Here is a 24,420-nt window from a genome sequence, read left to right on the forward strand (position 1 = left end):
GGGCTGTAAGCAAAAGAGGGCAGAAGGGAAAACATGGGTGCTGGTCCCAAGGAAAGAGCATCTGACCCCAGAAAGAACGGAGAGACGGTCCCTCTAGCCTCCTGGTGGTAAAGTGATTTGGCATGAAGCTAGAGATGTAAGCACAGACCAGATCACGAAAGGTCTTGCTCGAAAGCCAGGTCAGAAAAATAGGAATCTTATGCAAAGGATTGGAGGGTTTTAAGACCAAACGACATGTTTGAATTTGCATTTGTCAAAGTTCATTCTGCTGACAGAACGGATTGAAGGAGGGGAGGGTAGGCGAGAATGATGATGAAGACAGGACCAGGTGTAGGGTTGAGATGGATGGTGGTGAGCAGCGTGGTGGGAATAGGGATGAAGAGCTGGTAGTGAATTTCAGAGACAGAACCAATAGAGCTTAGTGATGAATTTGGGGGCGTGAGTAAAGGAGAAGTAGCTGATGTCCAGGTTCTCACTTGGGGGACTCGGTGAATATTAGGACTATTCTTTGATTTAGGGCATCTGGGCCAAATCATAGGTGTGAGGGGCTAAGCTGTAGGTTCTGTTTTAGGCATAAGAAGTCTGTGAGATCTATGGGGATATTTAGGTGAATGCAGCTAGGGCCGTTTAACGTACAGGTTTGAAGCTGCAGAGAGAATTGTGTTGAAGATACAATTTATGTGCAATCAGGATATGGTTGATAAGTGGAGAATTAAAATATCAGTGCTATGAACCCAACATTTAGAAATAGCTAAATGTTAAATAGTAAGGAAATAGCAAGAACAAAACTGACATATCTAGTCTCAATCATAAAGAATTGGGTTAATGAAAAGTTAATAATACCATGACAAAACGAGATCATATCTTGAAATATATACACACACACCCTAGTCACAGAAAGCCGAAATATTAAATGTACATCCAAAAAAGAAAGATATGAGAATGAAATACACCAAATTATTCATAGTATTAGTCTTTGGGAATTTTGATAAATTTGATGATGGATAACAATGTTTTTTTAAATACATATATTATTTGTACTTTTCTATAATTTGGCATTTTATAATCCATGATTTTCAATAGCAAATACATCATAAAATGTTAGGTTTTTTTGTTTGTTTTTGCATTGTATATGATTTTACTAGAATATTTGCAAGTTACAATGTCATCATAAAAGAGATTTTACAAGATTGCTTGCTCGGTAGAATTTCTCAATAGATGGCGATACAAAATGTTTTAAATTTAATCTTTTGTGTCCTACCCAAACAAAAGCAGCATAGTATAATGGGGGAAAATACTCCTCTAGATGTCAATAAAGAGATTTCAACCGTGTCTGCTCCATAGAGTTCTTTAGCAAGTTGTTTAGCCTCTGAGGGCCTCGGTTACTTCTAGGATAAGAGAGTTGGCCCAGATTTTATCTAAGATGAACTCCCACTCTGTTTTGCCTGAGTTGAGGTCACATAGAAAAAATTGTATCAAACCATGTTGCAGTCAAATCAGCCCATATTTATTCAGATATGTAACTAAATGGTCACAGCCTAAGTTTTTTTTTTTTTTAAATGTGACCTGACATCTAATGGAAGTGTATTTATTTCAAAGAGAATTTAGTGGCTGTTCCTTATGTTTTTGTTTCCCCCTTTTTGTTTCTTCTTTTTGTCATCAAAAGATTGAAAGTCCTTGCTGTATTAAGGTGAAGAACATAAAACACCAAGCTCTTCCTGAAAGGTAATTTTCCAAGAATGAGAAATATGAGAATGGTGTTGGATTGTTTGGTTTTCTGTTATTCAGCATTGCGTTAAAACAACCATTTTTCCATAACTATGAATGACCTCACTCTTGAAAACTGTCAGTTACAAATGAAAAGTGATAACACTCTGAAAGCAGAACCTTTCCCAAATCCCACTAGGTTTTCAGATGAATTTGAAACCTAATTGATAGCCCACATTCATCCTTAAATGTATCCACTGGGTTGGGGGGGCGGGAACTTAAACAATTTGTAAGCTCCATCTCAAACACTGTTTTCAATAAAATATTACCCTTTTACACTTCAAAATGAATAATTTTTATCAACCTTACAATCTAATTTTTTTCTTTTCCCCTCCCAGGGACAAATTTGTTTGTTTTCGCCCTGATTCATTAATTTCAATATACTAGAAGTTAGACACCATGAAGTATTGCCATAGTTCAGTTTACAGAGCCTGTTATATTCCTTCACTGGAACACAAAAGAGTGTGTGTATGTGTGTGTGTGTTCTGATTCTAAGTGTTCGCTTAAGAACATTTAAAATGTTGGAAAAACACAATACAAATTTAAATCATCAATAACCCCACCACACGTAGAAAACCATTGGGCTAAATTTGGCCTCTTACTTTAAGATCTCTGGACAAACGGTTGTAATGGGAACAGGTGTCTCATTGCTAAATCTGATTGCACGTTCCGTGTTTCCGTTAAGGGATAAGGTGCCATCGGAAGTCGTGAAAAATCTCTGGAAGTCATGTAAAATCTCTCCAATTTCAGAAGTCGATTTTGCAGATGACTCAAGGAAAGGCTAAAATAGTGGATGATTTAAAAACCAAACCAAAACGAACTTCCCCTGTGGCCTTGGGAGCAATGTCAATTATGTCAGTGTGGCTGAAAAATAACTCCTTCCTCCGTATTAGAATAAACATATTTTCGTCCTCATTGAAAGCGTACACATGGAATTTCTTTAAACTGGCCTTAGGGCTCATGCTATAAACCAAGACAGCTGTCTTTCTTTGATATGGTGATTACTCTGTGTCTGCATCTCAGAAAATGTAATGGAAGGCACATAGAAATAAGAGATGTTAGAGCCAAGTAGGTCCAATAGTTCAGTACTAATGTCAAAGCCAACACTTTATAAACTGAGTTCTAAGGGAAACGATATTGACCTGCCTTCAGCTCCCATTCCATGTATTCACAGCACACATGTGCATGTACCATGACCTCAGTTGGAATGCCTTCCCCATATGTTCGCTTTTCAACACATATATCCGAACTATGCTGAAATGTTATCTTCCCCGAGATGCCTGCCACAGACCCTCCCAAGGAAAGTGAGGCTTTCTCTCTTCCGTGCCCTGTGATATTTTGTTTATACTTCCAGTATACTGTTAGCATGTTTGTCATTGTTCTGTAATTATTTGTCTCTAATCTGAGAGCTCCTTGAAGAAATTAACTATGTCTTAGTTTTTTTCGTTGTCGTTTTGTTTTTTTATGGCCACGCTGTGCGGCATGTGGGATCTTAGTTCCCTGACCAGGGCTGGAACCCATGGCCCCTGCAGTGGAAGTGTGGAGTCGTAACCACTGGACCACCAGGGAAGTCCCCTTAGTTATCTTGAGACTCAGTGTCCAGTACACTGTCTAACCTGAGTATGCATGTACCCGTATGTCAATTTAATGAAAAGACTGAATATATTAAGGTAAATTGTGATAATCTGGGGAATGATGAATGTGCTTTTATATAAGCTTTAGTGAATTCTGAAATTTCTTGTGTGAGGAACTAAGAAGGGCTCTTCAGATTTCTTTGAATGCATTGTAAGTGTTGTTTACCATCTACTCTGCAGAATTTAAGATCTGCTCCATGGAATAATATTTTCGACCATGTAAGAGAATGACACAGGTGGAGTGAACTCTGCAAATGCAGTGATATAAAACATTTCCATTTTTATTAGAGGTGGGGAAGAAGGCAGATAATTTCTGACTTTAAAAAGGAAGACTTTGGGGCCTAGGGAAAGAGTGTGTTTTGTAAATTGCATTAACTATTTGGTATGTAAAATTCCAGCAGTTGTTCTACATGAAATGGATACAGTGCGTGCCCTAATTAAGTAACCATATGGAGACAAGTCCCATTTACATAAACAAAAGCGGAGAACCCAGCTCTATTGTGTTGTCGTAGATTATGTAACTTGGTTTCCCTGGTATGGCTTTCTGCTCTGACTTGCATATTGTCTTGGACCAAATATGCTCCCAGACATTGAATGGAGTTTAAAGAGAGATTTCTAAGGTGCCTTGCTTCCTGTAAATATTGCAGCGAGAGGGGCTCTGGAACACTATGCAATTTCCTATATTCAATAACTGCTTGCCAGTTAAAGCCAGTAGTTTTGGGATCTGGCCAACGGGAAATCCATTGCGTATTATTACACTGCTTTGCAGGATAACCATGTGCCTGGTATACGGTTTAACCATTCACTATGTGTCTATTGAATAAATAAGTGCCTCACGGTGTGTTTTCTGAGTTTTTGACTGAACACAATTGCTCTAACATTCATATGGGTAGCAAAGAGTAAAGAAATGCTATAAACAACAGTTTGTATCATGAGGGCACTGGGATCAAAATAATAATCATCACAACATTGAATATAAATAGTAGGGTAATAAGTTTTGCAGTGGAAATCTAGATCATAATTATAATTCTCTCTCCTTTGTTTGCTGTTCTTTATATCCAGGCAATGATGTCAGTGGTGGCGGTAATAGCAGCAAATTCAGTATATGTAACATTTTATCATTTAGTGTATTTTTTACATACATTATCTCACTTTCCCATCACAAAATACTAATACATTTTAATCACCCATTTTATGGATGAGAAAAATGGAACCTCAGAATTCAGTTACTCACCCAAGGTCACAGAGGTAAACCAGACTTTAAATCAGGTTGCTTGATTCTAAACTTCTCTGGTTTTACCAGATTTAGTCTTTGCTTGATGGCCGGGTCATTGGTTGGATGTGGGAACAAATCTGCATGTTTTGTACCAGTTGGAAGACCAGCGTACTTTGGAGATAGAAGAGAAAAAAAGAAGTGAAATGTATTTGAATGTTCTTCTGGGGAAAAAAGTATAAAAATAATTTAGAATTCCTCAAAATCTGTTAAAGCTCAACATCATTTATACTCTAACCCCATGCAATGCCAGAATCCTTCACTGATGGTCCAGGGTTTTATGAATCCCAATTTGGAATGACTTAGGGCTCCAGTGTACCCCGTCCCATTACAAATTTCACATTTCAAACAGCCCAATATTGGCAGTTTTATCTGGTTAAAACATGAGAGAATGACAAAAGCCTGGGTTCCAGTCCCTTTATTTTTTGCTAAAGTTCACTGTGACCTTGTATTTTAATTGGAGTTTTAGTGGTTAAACATTCCTGCTTTAAAAGAGATGAAACTATTTCTAAATGCAACATTGAAAAATCCTCTCATTATTCTATTCTCAAACATGAGTATTCTTTGACTTCTTTGTTCCTGACTTCCGCGAGGATGCCTAGTCAGTTGAATATAATTAGTTGAATACTTGCTGTGCGGTTCTCTCCAAAATATTTTCTCAAGACCTTCTCTAGGTGTGTCCGTGACACACCCATGCTGACCTGGAATCACAGCCCATCCAAAGGGATCACTGAGTGATCTTTAAGATGAATATTAGATTTAAGGTCAGTGGTGAGGAACCACACAGATAATGTCTCATTTTCTCATTTTCTTTTGGTTTTAAGAACTGCACATTATTGCCATAAGACAGGCACTCACTAAATGACCCTATTCCACTTCTAAGGATCCATTCATTTGAACCAAAATGGAATGGTGAGGCGTTTGAGTCAGGTCTGCGTTCTAGTTCTGAGCCCCCACTTAACTAAGCTATATAATCTTAGACAAGACACGTAATCAAAGCATTTTCTCAAATGCAAAAGGGGTAACTCACAGCCCCCACCTTGGAGAGATGTTGTAAGGCTTAAATGACTTAGTCCTTGTAGAAGCCTTATTACCATAACCTGTAACCATTCAGTAAGTGGCAGGTCTTACTTTTACTCTCCCCTAATATAGTTTCCATCTTTTTTTAGCTTCCCCAAATTACTCAACACTGAGTACATTGGGATTTAATAGTGAAGTTTGGCACTGTGGATTTAAGAAGGGAGATCTAGGTATATCAATGAGGAGTATTTTCTGCAAAAACAACAGAAAACGATTTAAAAAAAAAAACAAACAAACATTATCTGGAGGTAGATGCTTCCTGGTGTGTGTTCAGCCTCTGTGTTGTCAGAGCTGGTATTTCTGTGCCCCTCTCCAACTCTTCCTCATGATCTTCCCCAGTTAAGATAGGAACAAAAAATAGAAAGGTCAATACCCACATTTACTTCTCTTAGCAAGAAAATAAAAGCCATGTCAGGAACTTCTGTTTATGGCTCATTTACCATTGATGGGTGTCACGTGGGCATTCCCACCTGGGAAGAAGTCAACTCAGTCCGTGACTTCACGCCTCTACCAGGTGGGAGAAGGCCATTGGCAGGGTTAGTCATCGGCATTTGTCACACCGGGTTTATTTTTTATTTATTTTTAAAATTTATTTTTTATTTTTTGGCTGTGTTGGGTCTTCATTGCCACGCACAGGACGCGCAGGCTTCTCATTGCGGTGGCTTCTCTTATTGTACGGGCTCTAGAGCGCAGGCTCGTAGTTGTGGTGCAGGGGCTTAGTTGCTCCGCGGCATGTGGGATCTTCCTAGACCAGGGATTGAACCCTTGTCCCCTGCATTGTTAGGCGGATTCCTAACCACTGCACCACCAGGGAAGTCCCCTCACCCAGGGTTTAAAACTGTAATCTGAATTATGAATCAATGGCCAATGTGTAGAGATTACAAGTAGATTTACCTTGAAGCTCAAAATACCCATGCGGTCTTCCATAAAACCATTTATTAAAGTAAGTCATGACTCCCCACTCCTCTCCAAAGGACAGGATTTGTCAGCAACTTTTTAAAAAAAATTTATTGAAGTATAGTTGATTTATAATGCTGTGTTAATTTCTGCTGTACAGCAAAGTGTTATACATATATATACATTTTTTTTTTCATATTCTTTTCCATTATGGTTGTCAGCAACTTCTAAGCCCCAGCTTAGAACTTCTGTTGGCAACTTTCCAGCATGCTGGGTTAAGAAGGGCTTATCTTCCTGGGGGAGCAGCCTTCCTGTTGTAAGGGAGGCATGTGAAGGGCAGGGCACTGCTACACCAGGAATTCAAGCCTGAGCCTGGTGAGGATCCTGGGGAGGGGCAGAGGGAGAGGGATCTGTGTAAGGCTAACACGGCACCCAGCACTTCACTGTACATGCCAAGCAAACAAAGAAAAAAGAAAAACATGTAACTTTTCTATTTTCACTTACTGTATTTCATTTCTTTGTTGGAAGGATACAAAGAAACGGTCATACATATAGAAATGGGTACCCACAATGTCTCACCTTTCCACTTTTACCCTCATCAATTGATTTTTTTGTTGTTTTTTTGTTTTCCTGGACCCTGGCCTTTTTCCTATATATACATGATATTTATGTGGCTTCAATAATAAAGATAGTGTTACATTCTGTGTTTTTTTTTTTCTCCTCTGAACATTAAGATGACCAGATTCTTTTAATTTTTTTTCTTTTAAAATTGAAGTGTAGTTAATTTACAATGCTGTGTTAGTTTCAAGTGTGTAGCAAAGTGATTCAGTTATACATATGTGTGTGTGTGTATATATATATATATATATATATGTATGTTTTGCCCTGTGCCTAGATTCTTTTCCATTATAGATTATTACAAGGCATTGTGTATAGTTCTCTGTGCTATATTGTAGGTCCTTGTTGCTTACCTAGTTTAGGTACAGTAGTGTATATATGTATGTTAATCCCAAACTCCTAATTTATCTCCTCTCACCCCAAGTCCCCTTTGGTAACCATAACTTTGTTTCCTATGTCTGTGAGTATATTTGTCTTGTAAGTAAGATTGATTTTTTTTTCATTTTATTTATTTATTTATTATTTTTTGGGGGGGGTACACCAAGTTCAAGATTGATTCTTAATTGCAGTCCTTGAGATAACCAGGACACTTAGAGCAGACTTTCCCATTCCACTCTCCTCCTCTCCATTTTAGATGAGGTCTGAACTTGTTTTACCTAAAGGGGATTTATTAAAATAACAGGAAGGTAACCTAATTGCTTTCAGATCTCTCTGTGTTTTGTGACTCAGATGGTTAAAACTTGATTTATCTTATAATCCTGTGCCTTTATATGTCATTTTACTTAAGTTGCTTAAATGTGGTCTCACTATTTACCCCCTACCCCATTCCAATAGTTACTTCTGACATTTATGTGTTGTTACTAATTAAGCAAAAATGCATCATTCAACACATACACCCCTCACTTGGGCTACCACCATGGGGCTCTGTATATATTCTTTATCAGGTGACCCTTTTCTGCAACAATGAATTGCTTTGGACAGAACTCAGGCCCCAGCTGGGAGTGTGAGCTGTTTGATGCCCGTGTAAAATCTTTCAATACTTTTGTCGTTTCCTCTAATGCATGGATTTACAGAAGCCTGAGGGACTTGGTATTTATTGAAGATGGAAATTACTATGAGCAGTCAGTAGCAAAATGAATTAATATGTGATATATTTTATGAAGTCCATTGTAAATATAATTTAAAACATTAAAAAACACTTCTCTGATTCTATCCTCGTTTCATGTGATATATACACACTTTATTTTCTAAGGGAGCTTATTGAACTTTTATGACTTAAACTGCTCTCTTTTTTGGAATATTTGATTTATGATGGGTGTTTTTTATTTTTAGTTTTTGGTCTTTCCATGAGTTTTTCTATTAACATGAGTTAACTTTCCTATGAAAAATGCATTTGAAAGCTTATAAATCTCAAACTCTTTAATATGCAAGACCTTCCCTCCCCCCTTAAGTTGATACATTTAACGAAAAAGTTTGGAGAACGAAACTATTGTGTTTAATTCATTTCGGTGGCATGACACATAGTGTCATGTATTCCCATTGGCAAGTGGTCTTTTTCATAACTTGGTGTCTTTTGTTTTCTTCCTTACACAAACATAGTTATAGGCAGTCATTCCTCCAGTGTCCTAGTCACCCCTCTTTTACATTTACTAACTCTTCTTACAGGTTCTTAAATAGGACATTCTCCCTAATATTGTGAATTATATTCACCCTTGACATTGCTTACTCATTTGGATTATTGACGTGAGTGGGAACAGTAAGAGGCTTTGTTTGTTCAAAATTACACTGATGGCACTCAGAAAGCCAGGCCTGGACACAGAATGTGCACCCACTCTCTGGGCTCTCTCCTGATGAACTAGAATGTTTTTCCAGTGGTTTCATTTGGTCCCATTCCCCAGCTTAGTCCTAAAGAGTGGTTTGCTTTGAATTGGAGTAACCCTCTCTGTGGCATAGTTGATCTGGGTATTGAAATCTTTGCTTGCTTTGTTCTTTCTCTAGAATGGCCATAGGAAGGCACGAGATAGGGTTCCTCTTGATTATGTGCCACATTGCTCAGCAGTTACATCTTTCTTCCCCTGACTTTGTGCTAGTTTCCTGGGACTCAAGTCCTTGCTAAATGGAATGAAGAGGCAATGAAGCAAAGTCTTGGCTTCTGCTTTTTCCTTTCACATCATTTCTTTCCACTCATCAGTTCCCTGTACTTGGGGAGACTCAAATCTCTTTCTTCCCTTAGAGCAAATGTAACTATAGGTCTTAAACTAAAAGCTTATAGTTTGTTAGTGATTTGTTTTAGTCCTTAGCCTTGAAAGTGAGGTAGTTTGGGGGGCAGGAGTGCTGGGGGTAAAGAATGACGGTCAAAGGCAAGCAGAGGAAATGTGCATTCCTTTTAGAAGGTTTAGTAAGTTTGGGGAAGAAACTCTATCCAAGGTAGAAATCCAGATAGTCTCTGAAGTTGCGTTGGTAAAGACTGTGGAAAGCTTGGAATCTTTTGGAAATGTCTAATGGTCAACCATCCTCCACCAACATCACCATTATTCACAGTCATTTATAGGGAAACAAAATCTATTCCCTCCATTATTTCAAAGTTTTGAAGCAGCTTGGGTCCCTCATTGAACATTTCACCAGACTGAATTGTAAGATTCAGCCTGTCACCCCATAGATGTTTATCTCAGTTCTTTCAGCAAAGACATTCCAAACTGTAGTTTGAGGGGGTCTCCTATTCACTGTTTTCACTTGTCCAGTAATACTAAACATGTGTCCATCTGAAGGTACCAGATCATGCTAATTCAATCTCTAGAAGATAATTCCTCTGCGCGGGCCTTAAAAGCATGCTACATTAAGATGCAGAGTTTTCCAGCAGAGATTCTTAGAGCTGGTTGTGCTTTTTGATCTGATGTGTGTGCTGCCAGTGTAGACTGTGTTCTAATATCTTTTTCAATTTCACAGGAACCGACAATGGTGAAGTCCTCCCTGAATCCATTCCATCAGCTCCTGGGACGCTGCCTCATTTCATAGAGGAGCCAGACGATGCTTATATCATCAAGAGCAACCCCATTGCACTGAGGTGCAAAGCAAGGCCAGCCATGCAGATATTCTTCAAATGCAATGGCGAGTGGGTCCATCAAAATGAGCATGTCTCTGAGGAGAGTCTGGACGAGAGTTCAGGTAACATTGCGAAGTAATCAGAAGAACTTACAGTAGCTTCTCAGATGCTCACATTGTTATATGACTGCTTAAGCCACTCACCATTACCTCATTTGAATGAGGTCATATTAATATCATCTTAGGAATATCAGGTATAGTCATATCTTTAAATGACTCCACAGCTCCCTAGTTAGTCTACTCCAGTATGATAGAGGGGCATTTTTTATTTTCTATAGAACTTTTTTCTGTAGAACTTTAAGACCTAATTTTGTATGGAAGTGATATTCTCACTGGAAATAAAACCGGACGTTCACTGTTTTCATTTTCTGAATTCTAAATATTTTTTTCAAGACATAAATCTTTCAAGAAACATCTTTTTAAGTAGCATAAATTCAGTTTCTCTAATCTTTCTTCTTGGATGTTATTCTTGTGTGCTTTATTCGCCACAGTTGGTGGTTTCTGAGTCATCTTTAAGTTCTTTTGATGACTGTGTAATGATAGAGCCCCAATTAGAAAACTACATTTGAATGGGATCTCCAGTATAAAAGAATTTCAGGACCATCTTTATTAGCTTGGTTAATTTGGCTGATGAGGAGTGATGAGAATAGTGATCACACTAGCTAATGTTTATTGAGCACTTACTATATACCAAGCCTTACTGAAGCATCTGATAGAATTATCGAACCATCTCTAACAGTCCTCTGAGGTAAATGATGCTGTCATTGCCTTCTTATAGATAAGGAAACTGAGGTTGAAAGAGATTAAGCAAACTGTGTGCTTGTGCTGGATATCTAAGTAAGAACATTTGATTCAAAACTTTCAAAATGTATCAATTCTATATTTTAGCATATAACGGAAACAGTATATGCTTTTGAACTTTGGCTGCTCAGGCTAACTGAAAATTTAGCCTCATCCTAAATCCAATCTGGTGTCACCCCGGATTGATTTCATTAGTTCTGAATTTACTCACTAGGTGTCAGATTTTGAATAAATCAAAAAGCCTGTGTATAATTAGGAAGTTTCAAGTCAGCTTAATTTATTAACTCTGTACCAGTGTTCTTTAATACACTAGACTAGACCTTTCAAAGTATTCCAAGAAGGGTGGGAGGCAAACATTGACCTCTAGGCCTTCACAGCTACTAATAGGTATTTGACCAATATACCCATAAGTGCAGTACAAATAAAGTTATGATAAATGTCTAAAGAGAGTTAGGTGGTGCTAGGGAGGATTTAAAAAAAAAAAAATCATGTCTAACTAGGACTCTCAGGAAAGGTATGGAAGCTATAGCATTTGAAAGGAACATTGAATATGTATTTCAATTAGAGGTAATTGATGCTACACCCTGTGGGGCAGAGAGGAGTGTCAGTGGTCAGCCTTAGCAAATGAAAGGTCAACATTAGCAAATGAAAGAAAGCTGAATTCCACTCTGCTTGGTTTGGTTGAAATATAAAATAGATGTAGGAGATAGCAGATGATAGCTGGAAAACAGCTCAATCAATGGCATAAAAGACATCAGATATCAGAGTGTGTGGTCTTTTACTTAACTTTATCCCTATTTTGTTAACGGTAGGGATTGATTATATTGACATATGGAAATGTAGTGGCTTTGAAGCTGTGCTTCAAAAGGTAAAGCTGGCACAAGCCTTTGGAATGGTAAGGAGAAGCAAGAATGGGGAAATTAGGAGACTTGGATCATTAGGTTGAGAAAGTAAGGTCTGCTTCTGGAGCAATGGCCACAGAAATAAATAGATATGTGATGTGAGAAGCACTTTAACAAATCAGGCTTAACAGCTGAATGAATGAATGAATGGATGGAGAAATAAAAACTAACCTCTTAACAGAAGCGGAAGGGTAACGCAGTTAATATTAGTGATCACGTGAGCAAGGAGAAGAGTCCAAGATCATTGTTTGGACAGACTGCACTTGGAATATTTATGGAATATGATGAAGAGATGTAGATCTGGAACTTGGTAGAGTTCAGAGATAGAAAAGTAGATTAGGTAAACATCAGTAAAGGATGCAGCCATGGAGATGGAGTTGTCCGGAGAGAATGGATAACGTGACAAGAAAATGGAACTAGATATGCACCTCCTTAGGAGTCAGGAAGAGGAACATTGGCAGCCAACAAAGAAGCGAGCAGGGTATGCTGTGTTCCAAAGCAAAAGGAGAAAATTATTTCATAAAGATCTCCAGCAGTTACCCTGTCTCTGCCTAAGAATCAATGAAAGAGGCAAAGAACTAAGCATACATCAACAGTGCTAAGCATTATGTTGTTCTGAGCTGATTTGGGTTTGCAGTATGAATGCATCAAAAGGTAGGGAAGCACCTAAAATCTTATCACAGTTCCCTGTTCATTCCATGTTGGAACTAGTATGAGGAAGAAACCAAAAGTGCTTGTTTCAGAGATGCTGTTCTTCAGACCAAAAGCATGCTTAGAATTCAGGAATTTAAATGTGAGAATGGGAAGGGATCCCAGTGGTAAACCTAATAGCCCTATTTAATACATGAAATAAAAGGTTCCAGGAAATAGAAGTATTCATGGCATAGCTATTTTCTAGAACCCAGTTCTCCTGATCTTCACTTTAGATATATTTCCTTGAGACTATAAGCCACCTTTACATTAAGTACTCCTGTGGTCTCTTTCCCAATCAAACTATTGGCAAATTCCCTTATTGACATAAGGATGGGTTTCAGCACCTGGCTCAATATTTTCTATCATGAATCTGTTTAGTGTTTACTTTTGCAAGTATATAATCCAATACTGTTCCATTGGAATTTCTTTCTTCCTGACCATTTTGGCCATCTCTCTAAGGGCTCATCCTTTATTCTCTGTTGTGTCTCTGGCACTGTTAGATAAAAATTTATAACAACCAAAAACATAGAGGTATTTCCAGGATTCCAGGTATCGTTTCCTTCTTTAAAGAAGGATTTGGCAAAATCAAAGCAAAAGAAGAGGGCAAATTGAATCTGGTGTCAGGAAAGTTTCTGCTTCTGGGCTCTCAAGATTGGGACTGTGGAGAGACCTCGGTGGATTGTGGTGGTATTGGGAGACACCGAGTCACAAACATTAGCAATCTAACTTACCTAAGCAAGAAGACTTCCGAGAAGACTCTTGACATTTTGGGAGAGAGCAGCAAAGTGAATAGCATTTCCCATAGAAGCAAAAGCCTGTAGAACAATGGTAGAATATGAAAGGTTTATGTCTCATACTCAATTAGTCCAACCGGAAAGGGACTCAAATACTAGTGGCTCCGTGGGGCTGTGTGTTTTATCCTCAGACATTTCTGTCCTAGATTTTGCCCAGTAATGAACTCAAAATAGCAGAACCCCTTTGGGTAAACTGTTCCAAATAAAAGGTAGGAAGAACATTGAAAAATGATCAGCTGTTTTTTTATACCACTGCTAGAAAACCCTATATCCGTTCTCATAGAAAGACCTCTTGATAAGTATTGCAGGCCAGTTTAACCCTCTACCCTCTTGTAATTTCACAATATTCCGTTTTGTTATTGCTTCCTCCTTTTAATTCCCTCAGCATTGCTAGACAACTCCATGTCTTGCTGATAACAGCGTTGATTACATTCTCTGCCTCCATGTAAAAGCCTCCCCTCTTTGCTTCCTTTAAAAAAATAAAATAAAAAAGACCACTAAAAGTCACCAATTTCAAAGGAACTGGGAAGAACAAAAAAAATCACAAATGACAAAATCTGAAGAGATTATACACCGATTTAAAAAACTAAGCTCTTAAGAAAGAATTTAAATTTTAACAGCTACCTTTTTCAAAAGAATTTAATAAGCACAACCTTTTCTTCCGAGTCATTTTGATTGAATCAATAGGAAAGAAATGTCTCTCCCTAAAACTGTTTTTCTTCTGTGTGGTTAATGAAAATCACTGTCTACCACACACTGCAATTATGTTTCCTAAGCTCTGTATTAATAGTGGAAAAGTGGAAACTGGAGCAAGATGAGAGGAGATATTAGACCCAGAAGTAATGCCTAAGTGCAATTAAAGTTGGAAACAAAATGGCCTCAGGTATTGAAAAATAGATGCATTACTCCCTCTGGGTTCTTCAATGTGGAGCTGGAGCAGGGGGATTGACTCCCTTTACAGCCGTGATGGCTTTTGATGGGATCTGAAAAATAATTCCTGCCAGTCCAGTGGGAGTGAAGGACACCAAGAAACCAAGGACAGTGGGACCACATTTGACCAGAGGTTGAGAATTTTCCATGCACTTTTAAGAAGCTGAGAGTAACTACTTCAGTATCTTTGGCCAACATGATCTCTGTTTCTAAAATTGCAGAGAACATTGTTTCTTCTTGCTTACAGGTTTTCTTTCTTTATAGAACTAATGGGAAATGCATAGGATCCGGGAGTGCTGGGAGTCGACACAGAATCTTTTATATTTCCAAATTGGAAGCAATAAGTCCTTTCGGTTGTTAAAGGCTGCAAACTGCCTTTGGTGTTTCTGGTAATTTGGCCCCGTCATCTAACAGTTCAAATAAGAAGAAAAAGGATTGTGTGTTTTCATGCAGTTTAGCTTGGAAAGCTAGAGTTCTTTCCTGCAGAAAGCACAATTTATTTGACATGAGTAACTGTGTTTGCACAGACGTGGCTATACCTCTTAGTAATGTACACTTTCAATTCTCTGAACAAGCTGAGCGATCCTCTTTCATTTGTTCTGCCTCATTTCATTTGGAAATATGGGAAGTCTTCTTCCTTGTATTTTGCCTCTGTTAACATCTGGAGTTGAGAGGCAACCCCAGTTTAGGAACCATGTCCCTGAGAAAGGGGTGGATTGTTTAGTAACACACATGCACACACAAAAAAACAACCACCAGCAAAACTCCTCCTTGGCAATCAGGATAATGTAGCCTGTGGGACGCCTGAGTTATCAATAAGCTAAACCACTTCTTTATTGTTCAATACAGACTTCCCTTAACGGGGTCCATGGTTCTTATTCTGCCTTGGAGATATCGAACTCTAATGAGTGAAGTAATGCGTATTTCAATGTGTTACGGGAAAAGTCTCAACTCTGGTAAAGTAATAATTTCCTTCTTAAGGAATATCATTGCAGGGATTTCATTGTGTGTGATTTCCTTCTTAAACAACGAGAGTCACTATCCGGGGAGAAAAGGTTATTGGATTGTGTTGAGAAAAGGGAGAAGAGTAGAAATAAAAATGTATTAAATCTTTAAAGTTTATATCTAAGAACGTTGCTGTGCCGGTGATAGGGATTTGAATATAGTATCTTCCAGAAAACCATTAATTTGAAGTCACTTTCAAAGATTCACAAATCACCAAGGTGCATTTGGGAAACATGTATTTGAGACCACGAACACAGAATGATGCATCTCTCAAGTGTTCCATTGACAGTTTGTGGGTTTAAAACTCACGTTTATGGAGACGTTCTCCAACCCCACCCCCCAGATTTTATTCTGTTTATCACTCTGCTTCTCAGAGAGGACTAGCATATGCTAAAAAGGTTTTCAGGAAAATAGTATGAATTCCTTCCAAAAATTTGTGACAGCACATGAAGACCTTGTCTCTTGTATCTAACTTAAACCTTTCCTACAAAAAGTTGGAGACCGTTTGCTATCATTTCATTTGCAGCAGAGATAGAAAGCAGCTAACCATTTTATGTAATTTAATGACAACTCCTGATATTGGCCAGAGATTTGTTCTAAACCCTAATCTCTTGAGCAGTGTCTTTGGACTTTTGCAGTCTCTTCTGTTTGTAACATTTAGAAGTGCATTTCTTTATTTGAAGTGGGAATTATAAGGATGTTAAAAAAAAAAAAAAAAAAAAAAAACCTGAAGATAGTCTAGCGGTTAAGAGCATGGATATTAGTGCAAGATGAAACCTACCATTTTTGAGATCTGGCTCTCCATTTACAGACTTTTTTTTTTTTTGGGGGGGGGGGTTCACCAAGTTCAATCATCTGTTTTTATACACATATCCCCATATTCCCTCCCTTCCTTGACGCCCCCCCCCCCCCCGAGTACCCCCCACCCTCCCTGCCCCAGTCCTCTAAGGCATCTTCCATCCTTGAGTTGGACTCCCTTTGTTATACAACAACTTCCCACTGACTATCTATTTTACAGTTGGTAGTATATATATGTCTGTGCTACTCTCTCGCTTCGTCTCAGTTTCTCCTTCACCCCCCGCCCCCTCCCATACCTCGAGTTCTCCAGTCCATTCTCCATTTACAGACTTTTTAAGGTAGATATGTTACTTAGTGTCCTTTCACCTCAGGTTTCCTATGTATAAAATGGTAGTTATAATTATATCTACCCCATGGAACGATAGCGGGGGTCATAGAACCTAATATACATGACATACCTTGCTCAGGATCTGGTATATAGCAAGTTTCGCTATCAAGGTTAACCTTCAAAATGTTACATGTAAAATTGCTATTTGTTTTAATGGAGCAAGTGGCTGGTGATGATACTTCCAAAAACAAATAGAAAATTATGAACTTTACAGTGCCAAGAAGATAAAAGGGCTAATACTATTAATAGGTAAATCATTGTCTTTCCTAGAATGACATTTTATTTGCCTGTGATTCTCTCCCTCAGTTTCCATTTCATCTTTGTTATTCTCAGAGCCCCTGGTATCACCATGGGAGACAGGATTGGTAGGATGTATGCCCTGATCTCAGGAGATGATCTACTAACAGGAAGTAGTTTTAGTGACTGCGGGAATGGAAAGCCATTGATTCGGGGAGCAGGGTTGGAAATCATGTTTCCCACAAGTTGTGAGTCTGAGGTCTGAGTGAGTCAGTCATTCGGGGATGCTGTCCTCTAGCTAACCCTCCCCTCTCTACTTCTGCCTCTTGAGTTTCCCTTCTCTCTGTTACCAGACAACACTATCGAGTTAATTTGCTTCCCTCTGCCAGACACCTCTGTGCTGATTAATTCTAATCTCCGGTGAGGACGAAACTGGAGCGCTTGGGTGTATTCTTCGTTTCTGTACTTAAGACTGAACTTGCAGTGCTTCTGAGGAATATGTGGAGTGGTTATTATCCAGGGGAAACTAAAGAGTATTCATTAGGCAAAGTGCACTTTCAAAGGAGGACTAGTTTTTTTTTTTATCAAAATATATTTTAATCTTGTTGCTAGGATGAAGTGGCAAAAGACATTTAGCCCTAATTAAGCATCTGCAAGTAAAATGAAATATGGTTCTACCTTTTAATTATCTACATTTAATTTGCTACATTCAGTAGCGTGTTGGCCCAAAGACAAGGAAGCTCGCCCAAGAAATGGAAGCACGGTTCCCTAGAAAGGCTTCCCTGGGTCTCAGAGTTTTAAAACTTCAAATGTGAATGAGATTCATGTCTTTAGCAGAGCCTTGCCTTAGACACCGAACTAAATATTGGGTGAGGACAGAGCCTTCAGGTCTTAGGGAGGATGGCACCCACCCCCAGAAGCTTTTGGTGATGCTGTGGAGAGGTTAGAAGCCCCTCTCGTGTGATCTTGTAGCAGTCTGTGCTTCTCCTGCCCTAGCAATTGTCACACCGCATTGTTAGGGCAGGTTTAAGTGTCTCCCCATCTAGCCTGCAAGCTCCTGGAGGACAGGAATCTTGATCATCTACTTTGTCACAGTATTTTCAGCACCTAGCACAGTGGCAAGCGCATCAGAGGCACTCAGTAAACTTTTTAAAAATAATGTGTATCATTAACTACATGACATCTTTGATCTGTTTCCTATGATATGGGTCCAGCAAAATAATGATAATAGCATGGTTTTAAGATGAAATAAGATAGTGTATGTGATGGCATTAATAAAAGGAAAGGGCCATGCTAATGGTATAATAATTAATCAATAATCATGTTATTCAAAATATGGTGAAATGTATGGTTCAAGCCTATTTTTGAGGCTCTAAACCTGGGCTGATAAGAGACAAATGAAAAACATCCCCTTCTATGAGTGGTGGATTCATTTCTTCCAGCTGAGTGTGCTATTTTTCATCTTCTTAGGAGACAGTGGAGAAAGGTGGGGCTATCTCATGGCCAAATCCAGGCATCAGAGGGACTGAAATACCTAAGGAGAGGGTCTATTAGAGAAGCCTCTTGAATAGGAGATGATTGCTTTTCATAGGGAGTTTGATTTTTTTTCTTCTCCCCCTAAATTGAGCAAGGCCCCATGCTACTCATGAAGTTGTATTAGAATAGTTCTTTGGGGCTTTGTGAAAGCTAATGATATAGAATCATTCTCTGGGTTAATCCCCAATCATGAAACGTTACAGTGCAGAAAACCAGGCACAGAGTAGGTATAATGCTGGTTAAAATGGCCCAGGGAAGAGGCACAGAGAGTGGGATGAGAAAACACTTCACTAAAGCCTAGTCTGCTAGCCTCTGAACTGCTTTTGTGTAGTTTGGGAACATGACAGGAGGAAGAGAGATGAGGGATTCTCATCCTTTTTTCCTTCCTTTTTTTTTTTTTTTTTTTGTAAGAATATTTGTTGATGTATTTGGTTGCGCTGGGGTTTTGTTTTTTGGTTTGTTTTTTGTTTTTTTGTGCTGGGTCTTCGTTTCAGAATGAGGTATCTTTTTAGCTCAGATATGCATGCAGGATCTAGTTCCCTGACCAGAGATTGAACCCAGGCCCCCTGTATTGGGAGCACAGTGTTAACTGCTGGACCACCAAGGAAGTCCCTCATCTTTTTTCTTGCATCTAGTTATGGAGTTTAGTAAGCCGAATATCCTACTATAGAGACCTTCCAAAGATTGGACATCAAGTTGTGATGAGGTGGTCAGCCTCGGAGAACTCTGCAAAATCCTCCCCACGTGCCCATCGCCAGGTACATCTGAGAACTAGCTGGCAGCAGTAGTCATGGCAGAATGCCACTGATGGGCTTTGCTGAAGTGTGATAATAAGCAGTAGAATCAAAGGCAGGGGGACGGCTGTTAGTAGGCACTGTGTGCACTTGGCGTGGTGCTGAATGTTAAGTACTATTCCACAACTCTTTTCTACAGAACAAGGTAAGACTAGGACTGGAACCCTTTTATTAAAAGTTGACCAGAAATAATTTTCATCCTTTTCCTCTCTCCACTTCTTTCCTCCTTTCTTCGATATTTCTCTTTGAACAGTCTAGCGTATACCTTCAATTAGTTTGAAAATTCCCAAACTTTTATTCTCCCAACAGGATTAGACCTGCTAAGAGGAACTAGTGTTTCCTATCAGATAAATAAGGGGATTATAGCAATAACTGCTGTCAGCATTTTTCTCATTTAAACAAATAAAACTGACAAATGAAGTTCTGTGCTGCTCTGTTATGTTTCGTACATGCAGAGCGATTATTCATCCGTTGCCAACACTCGTCCCTCTACCACTAAACCATCCGCGGCGTAGAAAGCTTATTAGCATTTCAGTTCCAGAGTCATATTTTTATCTTCTGTAAAACTCTCCTCCATAGCAAAGGCTGATGGTGATAATTCGCACAATAATTTAAAGGGTTGGACTTTTCCGTGCCTGTTAGAGTTACACAAGTTATCAGGTACAATGCTAGTCTTATTTATGAGATGCCATCTTCTATTTGCCTGGGATGTTGTTTCCCCTGTGGCATTTCCTACGAATAAGTTAGCTGCCATCTCTTGAGATGGAGAAGGAGATGGTTATCTCTGCAACGCTATTGGATGAACTTCAGTGCAGGAGGCTGGGGAGAGGTGTCCTGAAATAGAGCTGCTTTAAATGGGTGTTTCTCAGGTGTGGTTTCTCATGTTTATGTATATATGTGTATATGTGTGTATATATATATATATGCATATATATATCATTAGAGCAATAGTGAAGATTTGCGAGAGAATACACTACACTATTTAAAATTTTTATTTTAATCAATAGAGGTTTGTGACAGTGGAAAAAAACATAACAGAGACAAAATATTTACAATTTCCCAAGGGTTTTCCAAGAGGGGTTGGTTTGACAAGGCTAAAGACCTCATGTTATAAAAAAAAAAAAAGGCCTAATCCAGAGAGACACTAAACTTTTTGAGGGTGGGGAGGGGGTAGCAAAGTCACTTGTGGCCTTTTAAAGAAGCCTGACACCCTGATGCTACCTGAAGGAAAAATACACTGTGTTTGGAAATAGTTGGTTGATATTCATTCTGCATCTCCAAACCCATGGGGAGGCTCTGCAAAGGACTTGAAACTGAGCCGTTGTAATGCTGAAATCGTGACTTCAACATTTTCCTTTAAGCTGTGGTTAGTCTGAATGAGAGGTTGCAAGACTTCCTGACATGAATGGGGTGAGATCAATTATGACCTTCATGGTAGGGATCTGTGGCCTACTGTTATGCTTTCCAAAACAAATGTATGGTTGTCCATGTGTAAGAACCATGTTTTCAAGTTCTTGTATTTGATGTTCTGACATCTTAGGGTCTTGCTTTGACCCTGGAGGGACTGCCCTGCCCAGGGCTGGCTAATTCCTAGAGATAGCAAACAGCTGGCCCAAGAGCACGCCTTTCATCTGTAAAGGAACTGATCCAGAGCTTTACCCCTAACTACTTCTTTTATCAAGCTTTTATACTCTTGGCCCATACCCCCAGGCCCTAACCCAGGACCAGGTACCAGACAAGTAGGGACAGCCATTCTGTCCCAGAGCCCACTGAAATGATGCAAACTCACCAACTCTGCATCTTTTTACCCTTCCTCTCTGATTCCTTCCCGTGGAAAGCACATTAAAGGCTCTTGCCCACGTTCCCCCACCCGTCTGCCTCCTGACTGACCCTGGTGCTTCCCTGTGTGGCCCTGAATGTTGTGCCTCTTGTTTCTAGGGATCCTTGAGTGTAAACTTATCCCTTCATGATGCACATTTCTGTTTCTGGGTACCTTACTCTATCTCATTAAAACGGGCCCCAGGTACCCTGAAAACACTGTGATGCCTAGATTAAATTATAGCGCTTTTTAGGGCTTAAATGGGGAACTCTGCTCTATAAACATGATCTCTGAACCATTTTGGGATGGTGTTTATCTTCATTTGTAGCCTGGAGGAAGCTGATGGGTTTAGATATTCTTATAAGATGGAGAAAGTAAAAAAATATATACACACACATGTATATACTCACATATGTTTTGTGTGTGTGTATATATATACACATGTATATATTCCACATTATATATATTCCACATTGTATACATCCACATTATATTCTCATATATATCCACATTATATATATTCATATATATACACATTATATATTCATATATATCCACATTTTATATATATATTCATATATATCCATTTTATATATATATTCATATATATATCCACATTATATGTATATATTCATATATATATATACACACACATATTCCACATTAGCTTGAACACATTTCTGACCGTCTCAGCTTATTGAATGCTTCTTCAGTGAAACCTGATTCCCACATGGTGGGTGTGTTTTGTCTCAGTAGGTCTCTGCATCCCGGGACAGGGAAGCTCAGGCATCTCAAGTTACTCCACCTGGAGCCTGGATGCACCTCTTTGGTGTCCTCTTTCCTCCCTTGCACTGTTCAAAGTAGATCATCCACCATTTGTCTCAAAGCTGTGAAATATAAAACAAGTCCTCTTCTCTGCAGCCTAGTTCCTTATTTTTGTTTATTCAGCCAAACTTTCACATCCCCAGTATGAGTACCACACTCCAGTCTGCTTTCTGCCCTCACAAAGTTTTTCTTAGTCTTACTTTCTTCTCGCTTTCTCTTCACCTGCCAGCTCCACCTTCTCCTTGTCCTGGTCCTCTCATTCCCACTTCTTTGATTTAAGTGCACATTTTTTAAAAGTAGCCATAACAAGAACAATAAAGACCCCTCTATAAGGCTTCTTTCTTATTCGATGTAGGAGATGACTTTCAGGACTCTTACATCTCTGACAGGTAAAAGATGTGCTTCTGTGTTCTGCAGAAACAGGAGAGATATGAATTATCAACTGTCATCAAGATGATTTTCTATATGTGGTACCTCCCACAAATTTAGAAAGCCTGCCTCAAATTGTGTACACAGTGATTGATGGGGCCATAAAACTCTCTCATCGCACACTATAAATACCATGTCATTGATTGGGTAGAAGGGAGTGTTTCCCCAGCCTGACTAATCCACCTCCATTCTTGTTCTTTAAATCCTATCAGCAGCCAGGATATAATCGCATTCCACCTCCTCCACCAAGAGTCCCTGGCTCCTTTAGACCATGATGGTTCTGTCCCCCGAATTCCTTTTGAACGTAAAGGAAAAAGCATCATTATATACCTAATTTTTCCTGAAATATTTCAGGCATTAGTCTTATGTCCACAATTAAGTATAAGTAACTAAATACAAGAACAGAGCTGAATTTTTAATGAGGGATCCAGGATTCAAACCCTGGATCTTCCATTTACAGACTGTGATTGTAAACAGATGACTCTAATTCAGTTCTCTCGTCTGCAGAGTGGGGATACAGTAGCCTCTGCTGTGTCAGTGCACAGCAGAAGTGTAAAGAGTGAATAGGGTAAAAGGGTTATCATGTTGTTGAACACCATGGTGAGTGGAATTCAATAAGCATCGCCTTTTGGATCCCACGCTGCCAATCCCAGGGCAAGGCCCAGCCTCGGCAAACGCCCACTGGCTGGAAAGAGCACGCTGACTGTAAGGGCTGCTCCCCAGCTTGTGATGACGTAACTGATGCTAGTGAGGAGGGCGTCCTTTCCTCCTTGGAGCTTTATGCGAGCTGGCTCTCCTTCCCAAAGAAAGAAAGGCTGATAGTCCTCAGCTAGAGATCTGGAAGAAACTCACACTCCCCAGTAAGATGCACCAGGCAGATTTTGTAACTATTTGATGGAGAATGCAAAGATAGAGTAATTGAAAAATGACAAGGTCAAGGTCTTAGTTGATCTCATTTCCCAGATGTAGCCTTAACCCCTCTTCAGATGAAAGCCTCTCTTTTCTTCACCTCCTCATTCTGTTGCTCTGGGGATCTTCGTGCGTTCTCAAGGCTTCCAGACCAACTTAGTTCAGCTGGTCTGCATCCCACTTGTTGTCTGGAGTTTTTGGCTTTTCCTTAGATTCCCCGCCTGTTCATCCACCCCACGCATGTTCGCTGTCCCCTGCTTACTCTAAGCCACATGGCCAGAGTGACCCTCTCCTGCAGCCATACCCAGGGATGGGGGGCGTTCAGAACCACATGCAGTTATGTCCCTGGGGTTGGTTTGTTGAAGCCCCTCAGCCTCTGGAATTCCAGCAACGAATTTTGCGCTACATTCCTCATGGTAGATTTTATACCGAGAAAGACAGAAAGAGGGGAAAGGGGGGGAAGGGATAAACTGGGAGATTGGGACTGACATGTACACACTACTATATATAAAATAGATAACTGATAAGGACCTATTGCATAGCACAGGGAACCCTTCTCAGGACTCTGTAATGACCTATACGGGAAGAGAATTTAGAAAAGGGTGGAGATATGTATAACTGATTCCCTTTGCTGCATAGCAGCAACTAACACAACATTTTAAATCAACTATCCTGCAATAAACATTTTTTTAAAAACCAAAAAAAAGAAATTAGAGCTGAAAAAAAAAAAAAAAAAAGCCAAGTGTCAAGGGACTATGAAAACGATTCTCGAGTATGGGAACCACACTGGTGGATGATACTTTACACTTGTTCTTTCAAGCCTACTCAGCTGTTGGAATTTAATTAGCAGTAATATATTATTGTGAAAGTAATTAAAACCTCGGCAGGATTAAAAAAAAAAGGATGGTCTAATTAACAGGAAGAGGTTGGGCTGGCCTTAACTTTGTGCTTGAGGAACACACCGGCCTCAGTGGACTGGCTCTGTCTCCTTTGCAGGCTTGAAGGTCCGGGAGGTGTTCATCAACATCACCAGGCAGCAGGTGGAAGACTTCCACGGGCCCGAGGACTACTGGTGCCAGTGTGTGGCGTGGAGTCACCTGGGGACCTCCAAGAGCAGGAAAGCCTCCGTGCGCATAGCCTGTGAGTATCCTCTGGGTGACCTTCTTGTCCTGCTGTCGGAACAGACTAG

At 39.5% G+C, this 24,420-nt stretch overlaps 1 protein-coding gene across 2 annotated transcripts in view; it reads left to right on the forward strand.

Moving 5' to 3' along the window:
- The window catches only part of UNC5D (unc-5 netrin receptor D), a 571,153-nt gene that overhangs the window by 319,359 nt on the left and 227,374 nt on the right, over positions 1-24,420 (forward strand). For both annotated transcript variants that reach the window (XM_057697245.1, XM_057697246.1), the window contains exons 2-3: positions 10,216-10,434; positions 24,228-24,371. In XM_057697245.1, the coding sequence (XP_057553228.1) occupies positions 10,216-10,434; positions 24,228-24,371 (363 nt within the window). The remainder of the gene's footprint in view (positions 1-10,215; positions 10,435-24,227; positions 24,372-24,420) is intronic.

The sequence above is a fragment of the Hippopotamus amphibius genome, chromosome 10, assembly GCF_030028045.1.
Source record: "Hippopotamus amphibius kiboko isolate mHipAmp2 chromosome 10, mHipAmp2.hap2, whole genome shotgun sequence".
NCBI classification, from domain to species: domain Eukaryota; kingdom Metazoa; phylum Chordata; class Mammalia; order Artiodactyla; family Hippopotamidae; genus Hippopotamus; species Hippopotamus amphibius.